Source organism: Zonotrichia albicollis, chromosome 10 (genome assembly GCF_047830755.1).
Source record: "Zonotrichia albicollis isolate bZonAlb1 chromosome 10, bZonAlb1.hap1, whole genome shotgun sequence".
In the NCBI taxonomy this organism is placed as follows: domain Eukaryota; kingdom Metazoa; phylum Chordata; class Aves; order Passeriformes; family Passerellidae; genus Zonotrichia; species Zonotrichia albicollis.
This window is the reverse complement of record NC_133828.1, coordinates 33,483,831-33,496,612: the sequence shown is the minus strand read 5'-3', so window position 1 is coordinate 33,496,612 and position 12,782 is coordinate 33,483,831. Positions and strand designations below refer to the sequence as shown.

Sequence of the window (12,782 nt, the reverse complement as noted above, 5' to 3'; positions counted from 1 at the left end):
CAGCAGCAGAACTGAGCAATGCCATTGAACCTTTACACTGAGTGCAACAGCAAGCAGGATTTTTAAGTACGGGGTAAGAGTGCATCTTACTGGGTGAAGAGCAGGTTCATTCACCCATTGAAGAGAGGGGATTTTTATATGTGGCTCCTTGAGAACAGTAGTTCTCAAACAGTTAATTGCAGAAGTTCTCAAACAGTTATTTGCAGAAGTTCAAGGCTTTGTACAAAGAATGGCCTTTTTTTTTTTTTTTAGCCAAAGTAGGACTGGAGGTGGAAAAAACCCAAAAATGTAGCCTAAAAGGGAGCAGAGGTTTCATAAGAACATCAGGGCAAAGGAAACAGAGCTAAGAACTTAGGAGCTGAGAGCATCTAAAGGCTCATCTGCTGAGCAGCTCCGCAGTGGAACAGGAAGCCTGTGCTTAGCAAAGGCTGCCGTGGAGACTGCAGGTGAACTGCTTAGGGCAAAAGGAAGATTGGAAGCCAGATATCAATATAGCAAGGGACAGTCTGTGAAAAAGTGAAGAAAAAAGATTTTATGTCAGAAAAAATGGAAGTTTGACCTTGGAAATGTTTGTGCTTAGCCATGTACTGTTACAGATTTCAGCCATGGCTGGGATAAAATCACCTCTGGTTTAAGGAGTGTAATTAGAACAGTTGGATTATCAGGTTCAAGGTACTTCAAAGAATTGAACAGTGACACAATTGCTTATATTTAAAACCTTTCAGGCTTGTGAGGCATGTTGAATAAAGGCTTGAATTTTCAACTGCAGACCCAAAGTAAGAGTGACCCCAGTCCTTTCAGACCTAACTGTGGAGTAACAGAGAGCTTACTGTGGAGTAACAGAGAGCTCCTGCATGTGCTGTGGCTAACCTGCCTTAAGGGTCTTGATGCAGAGATTATGAAATTAAATTCTGAATGTTTTTTTATGCAAAAGGTCAAAAAAAGGTTTTATTATAATGATATTCAAATATGATAATGCTTTTCTGACACTGAAGTCTGAATCATGGATCTATAGTTTGAACCATGACCAATCAAAGTGAATATTTATAGTTTTGCTAGGATATTTCTGTGGTGAGGTGTAGTGTATGGCTTGAGAAAAGAGGGGTGTATACATTTCAGACCCATAGTTTTGATTTTTAAGCTTATGAATTTTAAATAAATTTTAAATATTGGTAAAAATAATGTTTGAAAATTCATGGTGGGTTCTACTCTGAACAAACTGATGAATACCTCTCCTTTATTAAAAAAGTGAAAATTCTCTTTGCCATTAAAATGTGTGTAGCTGTCAACAGTTCCATCATTACCTTTAGTGCTTGCTTTTTGAAAGTGGGGCCTTTTATTCTTAAATGGTTGGTGACTCTTTAATGACAATTACAATAATAGTTTCCCTGATATTCCCAAAATGAACACAACTCCATCTACACCAGAGAAGCCTGACACAAAACAGAGCATAAATGTGAAGACGGTTTTCAAAGTTGAGGTTCTGGGGTCTTAACAGTCACAGCTGACTGTTTGTCTGATTTTTACCTTCATATGATATTTTTGATTGCAAAAAGAGAATAATGACAGCAAAGAGATCTTGTCTTTCATGGACCCATAAAGATGGCTTCAAGTTGTTGCTACTGTCATAATAGAGCCTTTTTCAGCAAATGGAATTGCATAACTTTGTTCTGAAGCAAGAAAGCATCTCAGGCCACAAAGGAGTTGAGCAGAGCTTGGAAAGGTTGGTGCACTCAAAATGTCTGTAGGGGCATCTGCCAGTCACTGAAAAACAAACATAATTTTCTTCTTGATACATTTTATATAGAAAAAACCAGCAAAAAAAGGGAATTAAAATAAATGGCCCATCTGCTTGCAGTCTAGAAGTGTGCAGTACCAAGTGCTACAGATACAGGCATGTGAAACTTTGTGTGCAGGTATGAAATAAACTGCCCACCAAAACTGCTTTTCACTAATCATGATGGAATATGTTTTATGTGCTAGAGCTTGAGGTTTATGGCCTTTTCCCATTTCTTCTGCTACTTCCCAGTATGTAGTGCTGTTTTTTTCATATAACTGAAAGGCAAACATACCAGGATGGATTTCCTTCTGGCAGACATAGCTGCAGTTTTATGGAAGCTTGTGTATCCTTTCAGATTTGTACCAGTTGAGCACCTTTAGCCTGATTTCTAGCTCTGTATAGCCTTTTTTCCCCTAAAGTTACAGTGACAAAGGGGCTATCTAAAGGTGAGTAGATCATCTCTGTTTGAATCTACCCATGTTATTAAGGGCAGAATCTTCACATCTTTCCTTACTAATTTGAAAAACTCAGATATGGGCTCCAGCCAAAATGACAGTCAAGGAGAAGAACACTTAGAAAGAACAAGTTGTGATGAAGACTGAGATTTGCTGTGCCAGTTCCCTGACAACACACTTGTTTTATGTCTCTACCCCTCGCATCATCCTTTGTCTTCAAAAACACTCAGCAAACAATTCCGAGGAAGCAATTGGCATATTCCCTAATGAGACAAGATGAAGTGTCCTGTAACGATGATGACAGCAAATTCAGAGTGAACTGCAGTTTCAGAACTTTGCAAATTGATCAAACCATGATTCCTTGGTTGCTTACTTAATTGCCTGTTACCATCTCTCTCCTGACCTCCATATGCCCACTGCTTCTGTCAGCACTTCTGCAACTCAGGGACTCTGTCAGCCCCTCAGGTTCTGAGCACTGGAAGAATAGGTTCTGGTTTGGGGATTTTATTTAACTTGCATTTAATAAGTGTTCTTGGCCAGCTATCACAGTGGGAATTTAGAGATATTCAGGCCTCCTACCATGCTTGAATTCATCAGGCTCTGAGGAAATGGCTTTCCTAATTCTATTTATTATAGGATGGATGCTAATTAAGGCACTGTCTCATCAGGTGCTGAGTACCTTAAGCAGCTTCTTAACCCTGGGTAGGATAGTGCTGTGCTTGTTTAGCACTCAGTGATGTTCTGTCTGCTAAAGATACCTGGTTAGGCAAGAAGTGTGCAAGGGAAAAGCATATTTTGTGAGTGTACAAATGATTGAAGGATGAGACTTAATCCATAGCCAGTTTGGACCAGAGTCCCTAGAACTGTGGTTCTGTTTTGTTGGCAGAAGTGAAGAAATGTCCAATATCTAAGTAGTGAAATATCTTACAGCATTCTTCGGACAAGACTTCTTCAGGGCTCACCATATGTGCCTTTTGAATGTTTCATTTGAGAAGTTTATTTAAGAGAATGAGGGAAAAGGTGCAATGTGACTCCATGTGTGCACAGGAGTGAGAGTAAGGAGCTATTCCTGCTGCTGTGAAGCAGTTGCTGTCTTCTGCAGGGATTGTGTTTAGCAGTGGTGAGGAAGTGCTGGGCCTGCCATCAGTCTGCAAAGCTCCCTGAGTTCCTTTCACATGAAAAGCCCTGGGAACTTTGCAGTTGTATTTGCAGCCTCAGTACAGCAGTCATAAACTGTTAAGGAGAATAATTTTGTCAAGTATTTTCAGGTAAGTGTTTAAGCAGGTGGGGAGGAAAAAAATCAACTCCTGAAATGAGATTTAAGGTTGTTGTTCAAGGTCCAGGATCATACATGGTGACTTTCTGATATTCTAGATTGCCTCTCTGTGTCAGTCTTCTCTTTGCTTCATATGAAGTGACAGTTGTAGCTTTCCAAAAATATGCCTCAAATACAAAGATTGTTCTGACCAGTGGACTTTTCTTCTTTTTCTTGTTCTTGGTGACCTGCTGTACTTGTTTTATTAACCACCTGGGTTTTCATGGGCACTGGTACTCTAAGAGAAGAATATTGACAAGCAGAGAGAAAGAGTTGGTTGTATAAAATTAGGTCTGAAGCGTAAAAACATAACCTAGGGTGGAGACCATATCTGAGCTTGAGCTTTTCTGCTGGGGGACAATAGATTTCATTTGGACAATAGACTATGGTGGGGCTTTAATGCTTCCTGTTAACCTTATCCTGCAGGGAAGGCAAGGACTGGCAAAAATATCTACCATCTGTGTTGAGAACACTTAAGTGCATGCCTAGGTAGTAAATCATGTGTACCTGTGTGTATGTAGGTATGTCTTTAAAATACCATACATGGTGAATATATGTACCTCTCCATGGCTAGATATGTCACATTTGAAAGTTCATATCCCTTTATTTAAGTATTTGCATCCTTTAATCCAAAATAAAGGAAGTACATGTATCTTTAAAGCCAGCCTGCATTAATTTAAAGGAATTAGCTAAAGAAATGTGTGATTTAGAGCATGGGTTCCAACCCAGATGCCGTAAAATTTCACGTGCTAATCAGCTGTGTGTTAACAGGGTTTGTTATGGCAATAATTAATGCAGGACTCATGTATAAAACATGTCTGTCTGTGTTCTGTCTGTGATGCAGTCCCTCTCTCTTTCTTTCCAAGCTGTCTATGAACAGTCCTGTGAGGCTTACCGACACCAAGGGAGGACATCAGGCTTCTTCTACATCGATTCTGATGGAAGTGGACCCCTGGGACCACTCCGTGTTTTTTGCAACATTACAGGTAATGACCTAACCTTGACTTGGCTGCTTGATCTTGGGTCTAATTTTATCTGAGGTGGTCTTAATGAAAAGATAGAGATGTCAATAATACAGCTCAAGAGTGGGGAAGAAGCAGCAAATTTGTAACTGAGGTTTCACTGTGAGATGTTTCCTTAAAAAGGATCCATGTAAAAGTGATATTTAAAATAAGTTTGAAGGACTTGCCTTGCTAAGTGATATATACAACAGTATCTGCACCTTATAAAGGGCACTTCATAATATCCTAACCTTTGATGACATGTTTGGTTTTTACTAAAGAGACAGAAACTTAGAATCCAAACTATTCTTTTGTAATTGAATGGTTTCTCTGCTTTATTAGAATACTAGATCTGGGAATTATTATTAAGCTCCTCTCACTGAGCTATCTATAAACCCTTCCAGGCTGATGTAGGTAGCAATATATCCCCTCATACAAATGTGCTGCCTTTGGCATTCCAAGGAGGGGAAACCTTGGTTGTCCCTGGTATTAGTATGGAGAAGAATGTTGATGATCTTAGGAGAGGGGACCCCAAAGAGATGGGTAGGAGAGCAAGAGCCTGGCAAGGTGACCTTGCCTGTTGGTTGAGGCTTTTTAACCTTACAGTTCCATAGGTTTAAAATAAGAATTGTTTCAAATGAACAGATCTGTCTGGCAAATTCTCTCCATTGTATATAGGATTGTCAAGCCAAGAGTATGAGAAAAGATTACATGGCCCTGATTGTGGATGGGGATGGATGGTAGAGCTCCTTTTTTGCTTTTTATATTTGAAATGGAGGTGAAATTTCCCACACCATCTCCTGTTTGGCATTTTTTGCTTCCTGTGGCCAGGTGCAGATGAAGGAATGTTTTATTACCCTTTCTAAATTGCTAATTCTGGCTGAACTACTTTGCCACATATCACTGCCACACTCAGTGCTGAAAACTTAGGACTCAGGATATTCATATTTTATCCTTAATCTCCTTGTACTTAAAGTGCCTCAAATTAAATTTTCATTTTTATTTAATTGGGCAGTGATTATGTTAATTAAATGCACAACAATTAATTATTAAGTATGTTTTTTATTCAAGTGTAACAAATATTTAATAAGATGTGTCTCCTTTGCTGTTGAATCTCCTAAGATTTGAAACAGAGTTTCACCTTTCTGTCTGAATATCCTTCCTTGATCTTCAATATGGGAAATGTGCTCATTTTTAATATTTATCATATAAATATGTGTGATCAAAACATTGTCAGTGCTTTTTATCTCTGCTGAAGAAGTAGAATTTTTGACTAACACCTTGTATTTGCTTTCCTCAAAAAAAACCTTATCTGGCAGAAATCCAGAAGGAATACACCTGATTTGTTCTCTATCTGTAATGAACTTGCTGACATTCTCATAACATTGGTTATGAGCAAGGTGGAGGTGGGGAAAACTGGCAGAACCTCCTAGCCGGGAAAACTTACGCTTCTGGGTCAACTGAATATGGTTTGGGTGCCTTAATCAAAAGAGCTTCTTTTCTCTCTGGGAATTTCTCTTATTTGTTATTCTCATAAAAATTGTTTATAGTAATCGATTAAGTGCAAAGTAGGAAAAAAATCACTTTGTGTACACAGAGATGGATTCTCAATTTGCTTCTTTTTTCAGATGATGCTTCTGCTTAGTTTTCTGAAAGTGTTCCATATTCAGGGAAAGGTGAAATACGAAATTCTGTGTTGTTACGCTAGGTACATACAAGGAACAGAAAAAATATTATTGTTCTGTGGCATAAATCTGTAACACACTGCCTGTGAATGGAGAAACGTGGATGGCTTGTATGTGTGGGGAGACTAAACAAATTAAAAAGATGGTTGAGGGGAACTGCAACAGGTGATACTGGAGATCATTGTGACATAGAGAAAACACACAGGAATTTATTCTTTTTCATCATATATGAGCTAAGGGGCACCTAAATGACTACACAGTGGGATCTGGGAGTTTTTTGTTTGCTTACTTTTTCCTGATGCAATGAATTCAACTTGAAACCCCCACAGGACAGCCAGGAGGCTGACAGATCAAGAGAGGGAGTAAAAACCCATCTGGAAAAAGCCCCAGTTTTGTCTGGTAGATTCAGAAGGTGCAAGTAAACATGGAGGTTTAGTTGTAGCCTCCCACTCAGGTAGCTGTGAGGCAAAGACCATTGGGAAATGGGAATGAGCTTCAGGAAAACCTTTTGGCTTCCCTGGGTTTCTCTTCACCCTCAGAGGCAGAGGTAGGCTCATGGGCTAAATAAAGCTTTTATTTTACTCAGGCTGGCAGTTCTTTCTGTATACAGTTCAAGAAGCAATAACCTCTGTATGCCCAAAATGTGTTCAAGCTGAAGAATTTGGAGGTGGAATGGAAAATTCAGGGCAATGACTCATTTAGTGTTTTTAAAAGTGGAGGTGCAGAGAGCTCATGCCTTCTGGGAATTACAGTGCCTTTAATCTGTGAAGGATGAATTCAAGGAGGAAATCAGACCATCAGAAATGAGCAGCATCATTGCATTTAAAGAAAAGTGGGTTTTTAATGTTCACTTACCTTTTTTTTAAAGTTCTTTCTAATTCTAATTTAAGTTCCTTTCTATTTTTTAAAGTTCTTTCTAACAGCATTTTTACATGTTTAATTGAAGGGATTTGTGTAGGAATCTGAATTATTGCAGCCAGTTATTATCAGGGGCAGATAAACACCAGATTTCTTGCACATTAGTGTCTGGTCATAGGTATCCAGTGTCTGGTGTGGATATGGAAATATCAACATTACAAGTTAGTTTACTGTGTTTATGTTAGCAGTGGTTTCTCTAAATCCTGTCAACTTTAGAGCCCACTGCTGAATAGAAATTCTGAATAAAGCAGAAAATTGTGAGTGTTGAGAGGGAATTGGACAGTTATACAAAGAGGGAGAGAGAGATAAGGGAAAGGAAATGTTGTAGGGAGAAAAAAAAGGAAAAAAGTATTAAAAAAAATAAAGTCAATTTTTACCATGGCAAGAAATTTAGTGTCACAGAATATCTGATGAATAGCTGATAGTAGAGTGGGTAAATGTACTTATCCACTGTCTGAAGAAGTGGCTGAAAAAGCAAGGTGGCAAAAAACTGTTGATGACATGCTACTATTTAATAGTATTGTATACTATAAGTATAGCATACTTATTGGTCAAGAAGTGAGAAGAGCCTGTGAAGCACTTTAGAAGAATCTTACCTTGGGCACTGTTTATCTCTGCCAGAGGTAGAATATGTTGTTGAAATAGGAGGTTGTCAGGAACACTAATACGCCTAATCAAAGGCATAGAAAGATATCCGTACAAAGAGACGTTAACAGAAAATAGTCCAGGACTGTTTAGAAGGGGAAGACTCAAAGTGAATGGGGCTCACTGACAGAAGCAATGCTCATTTTCATTTTCTTACAATGGAGAAGAAAGAAGGTTCAATGACAGTGAAAAACAAAACCCTCACAACTAGATCTAAAAGGAAAAGACAGCACCTTATTAACATAATGTTGTTTTCACCTTATATACCCGTTGTACACAAAGTCACTTTCACAGGGAAATTCATCAGTTGTAAGAAACACAGAGGAATCCACACCAAACATGCATCTGTGTGTGGGGAAGTGAACCAAATGTATGTGCCCAAGCCATGATTAGATGCAGCTGGATGCCATGAAGGGCACCATGAGGATGTGAATGGGTCCATGCAGGGATTATTAAATTTGAGTGGTTGCATTGAGTGCTTTGGAAACACCTCTGGCAGACATCCAGGGCCATCCACAGGGAATGTAAGCTAGCTATGCTCGTTTTTCCTGGGTCTCCAGTTACACGTGGTGGTCTATGGCCACACCTTGTTGATTTAAAGTGCAGAAAGATTGTATTGGGTCATGCAGTGGGGTAATGAAAGCCACCAGGGCTGGGAAAGATTTTCCTTGTAGAATGGTTGTTTGATAATCAGCCCACTTGAATTAATCGTAGTTGAAGATTCATGACAGTCAATATCCCTCAAACACTACAGATCTTTTGGCACATTGTAGTTCTGACAATTGATATGCTTCTCTTTTGAATTTTCATTAAATATTCTTCCAGAACCTTGGGGGAGGAGGGTGCGAGATGTCACAACAGAGGTGTCTTGTTGTCATCCATCAGAGACATCTGGCATGGTCATTCTGCTGAGAATTGCTTTGAATGCATTGCAGTGCCCTGGATGGATGTGGCTGAATCAGAGCTCAGGAGGAAGCTGATGAGCAGAAAACAAGCTGCAGAAGCATATATTGCTGGGTCAGCCAGCAGGGATAAAAAAAAAATAGATACAAAAATAGTAATGGGATGCTTTCAGAGTAGACTCAGGAAACTTCTTTGGAGTCAGTGAATTAAACTGCCTGTGATAAGAAATTGCTCTTTTAATATCCTTTGAGGGGAATTTATATTAGAGTAGCTGGGTTGACCTGCCACTGCAGCTCAGAACAGTACAGTGTTTAAGAAGGAAAGTCTTTCCTTTTTTGTGTACTTTTAGTTATAGGTACAGCATTCAGGATAAAATTTGGCATTCATTGTGGAACACCATGAAACAAATGCATTGTATGAGCTCTGAGAGTTATTTTTTTCTCTCATGTAGCATTTACCGTATGTTTGGCTTGTTGGCAATTTAATCAGTCTGAATAATCTTGTTTTGTGACAAACCTCCTAAATCACAAAGGAATGATACCGTTTGTATGGGTGGAATATGCTCTACAGGGATATTTCAAGTTGAAGAATAAAAATGAGAATTAGACAATACAGAATTCATTGAAAGCCAGTTTTCCAGCTGCTCTAATTTCCCACAATTTAATTTGTGTGCCGTCAAAAGCAACTTGGAGGTTTCCAGCAAGATGATAGAACTATGGGCTAGGCTAAACAGAGAGTCTAAAATATGCTTAATGCATTGCAGTCCCATGCTGTAAAAACATCTCCTAGGGCCAAATGCAGACAGCATAATATCCTAGTGAATTGGACCATTAAATAAAACTGTGAAGTCATAAAGCTGTAGCATTACCCTGAAATTAAAGCATTGTCACCTTTGAATTATGGAAATAATTTAACAAGCATTTAGGAAATCTGCTTTTCAGGGCTGCATTAAACTATTCCACATTATACAATAGAAGATGTGGCTGCAGTCTCCTACTTGGTTTTGAATGACTTCCAGCTTGTGTTTAGTTTGAAATTTTACCAAGCTGAGAATGTAATAAAAGAGTAGAATGGAGTAATAGAAGATAAAAATTAACAGTAACCTATGTCTGGACAACAGCTTTTTAATTCTCATTGCAGATTCGTAAGTGCAAGGAGAGCTAATTAAATGGAGTAAACAGGAAAACAATGTAGTATGGACAGATGTAAAAACATAATGATAACTTAGTTTAGATCCATGAGAAGAGAGTTCATCTGTGTACTTTAATGGTTTCCAGATATGGAAATTACTAGAAGGAGGTAGTGGCACTCAGCTTGGTTTGCACCTGTGATTACAGTGTCATTGCATAAAAATATAATGTAAACAAAACAGAGCAAAGATTAAATAAAAATCCTTGCATTATGAAACAGGACCAAATATTTGAAATCCCATTTTCAAAAGCTGTGGGCATTACTGGTGTAGAGGGCTGGAGCTCAGGTGCAGACAGCTGTGCACTGTTTGCTGGAGGGATCTGTGGGCACGTTCAGATGGCAGCTTCGTGTCTCACACAGGTCCTGAACCTGCCTGAAGTGCCAGACCACAGATCATTGTCAGGAGGCTTCAGAGGACCTGCCAGTCAAGTAGGGGGGGTGGGATGCCTTGACCTCATACTGAGGCAGGCAGTGATATTTTGGGAGCAGCCCTAGCTAAACTTGTGCAAGTGAATTTGAGAAAATAGAATGATTTTTTCCTAGTTGTTGCCAAGTTTGAGGTGGAGAAACTGGGATTTGAATAAACCCCAAGGGCTGATCTGAAAGGTGATGGTCTTCAGAAGAAATGTTGAGATTATTTCTGAGTGGTTTTCTAATCTATGGAAGCAGATGCAATGGTCTTGATATTGTCTTGGAATGGTTCAAGGATTTATTGCCCTCTAGCTCTTAGTAACTTCTCTCTCAACCAGTGCAGATGCAGGAGGGAGCACTGTTGGCTCTTCTACTCTGTCCCAAGCAATCTAAAGTTTAAATAATTTTCAGTCTTACTTGCTTGCATTTAAACAAAAGTGTGTCCTTTTAAAGAAGGAAGTTTGTTTTTAGAGGTTTTTTTACTGTGATGTGAATGTAAGCCTTTATTCTTGTAGCAGGTTGTGTTTGACTTTGTATGCATTTCCTCGCCCCTCTACACCTCACGTGCTGCTTTCTAAAATTTAAGTACTTACTCTTTCCCTGGGAAGGGGGAAGAAGTATGACTGAGATGGTGGAATAGATTTCTCGTTTCTTCCTCTCACCTTGTTGCCACCAGCTCTATCTGTGTTGTGTTGAGCTGCCCTTCTGATCTGAGGTTTGTTTGCTGGTGGATGTGACTCTCCTGTCGCTAGATCAACAAGAAAAACACAGATTTTTTATTTTTTTTGAGAAGCTGAACTGATGGACCTCTTTACTTCAAAGGTGAAGCATGGAGGAAAACTTTGAAGTGACCACTAAAGCATATATCTGTTCTGTAGAACAATTAAGCCTAAAAGACTAGGCATGTGTAGATTAGGAAATCTCTGAAATGTAACTTCAAAATTCTTCTCTTCTGTGGAACTTTTTAAACTCCATTAAATGATTTACTTGCTAAATCACATTTACTTTGAATACAGAAAGAAACTTGATTTGTTTTTCCTTTCCCTTCGTAAACTAGAGGATGGAAAATAGGTCAACTTATTTCTAAATGATCCCGTGGAGAAAAGCAGGTCTAGAATGTCAAAAGTTCAGATCTTGGGACAGCTGTGTGCAGCTGTAATGATAACAAGACTGCTGAAAATTAATGAAAAATCATAGAGGAAGATAAGAGGAAGACCTGTCACATTTCCTGTCCAGCACTCCTGTTAATAAGTGCTCGCTGCTTACAGTATATTTGCTGATACCTTGTCCAACCTCATTTCAAACATGTCAATTAATTATATTTCCAACACTTTTTTTGGGGAAGACAGTTTTGTGCTATGCTATTTTTAAATCAGCTTTTCCTAGTATTCTTTCTTTGCTTCTGAATTGCTAGCTCGTGATGCTTTTGACTTTTCAGGTACCCACATGGCACCTGTCTTGCTGCACAGCCTGGAAAGTGCAGCAGTGTTAACCACTGTACAACAAGAGCATTAGGCTGCTCTACTTCCTGAGCAGCACTGTAGCCACTATTGTGAGCATTGATTTTATTGCATTTTCTTAAAATTATGTTCAGAACTCTCAGTGGGGAGGTGCTTTTCACAGCCCACCTGGAATTTCAGCAACCAGTATATTCCATCATCTCCTGGTTTTATGTCTCACATTATCAGCAACTCAGTGTTTGTCTTTTTAGTAGATATTTCAGTTAAGGCAGAAGTTCTGTCAGCTTTTGTGAGAGGAAAGTTAACTCAGCCTCGACAGCTTCTGAAAAATCCACTCTGTTCTTGTCAATATTGCCTTGAGAGAGCAAAAGAAAACAGAGGGACTGGCTGATAAGGATCGCTATTTTGAGATGTACAAGATGTCTGTTGCAAAGTCATTGAAGTATATTGTGTTCAAGGCAATATATGTGCAGGACTGTGCAGGGTATTGTGCTGCAGTGTTCACTGTGATTACAGCCACTGGGACAAGTATTACAAGCAATAAATTTGTAGTATTTCTTATCATTTTAATCTGACTTTCGTGTATTGCACGTTGCAGCAATGTTTCTTTGAGCTCCAACTCCAAGGGACCACAAGCAGCTCCCTGAAGCCAGTAAGAACCACAGAATTGCAGACCTATGAACAGACTTTCTGTCTACATCACAGAAATGATGAGAGGATTGGGAGTTAATGTGTGGTTTGCTGTGTGTAAACTGTCCTTATAGTTAATGCAGGTTAATTTCTCTGTCACTTGCAGCCTGGTCTTGGAACAGACCTCTTTAGATAGTCTCCAGATGGTGGTTGTTACTTGCCTGTCATTTGAATGCCTCCATAATGACAATCCATCAAATCATCTGTGTCTTTGCACAGATAGTCCATTTATACACCTATTAGAATTTTTACCCACCTATTAGCATTCTGTTGAAGTAATCTGGGGCATATATGTAGCTCAGTGAAAAATATTTTGACTGCAATGCAT

The 12,782-nt window shown here is 39.0% G+C and overlaps 1 protein-coding gene across 1 annotated transcript in view; it reads left to right on the top strand.

Moving 5' to 3' along the window:
* CNTNAP5 (contactin associated protein family member 5) overlaps positions 1 to 12,782 on the top strand; it is a 275,001-nt gene that overhangs the window by 176,312 nt on the left and 85,907 nt on the right. Inside the window, exon 12 of the mRNA XM_074548748.1 lies at positions 4,417 to 4,536. Coding sequence (XP_074404849.1) covers positions 4,417 to 4,536 — 120 coding nt within the window. The remainder of the gene's footprint in view (positions 1 to 4,416; positions 4,537 to 12,782) is intronic.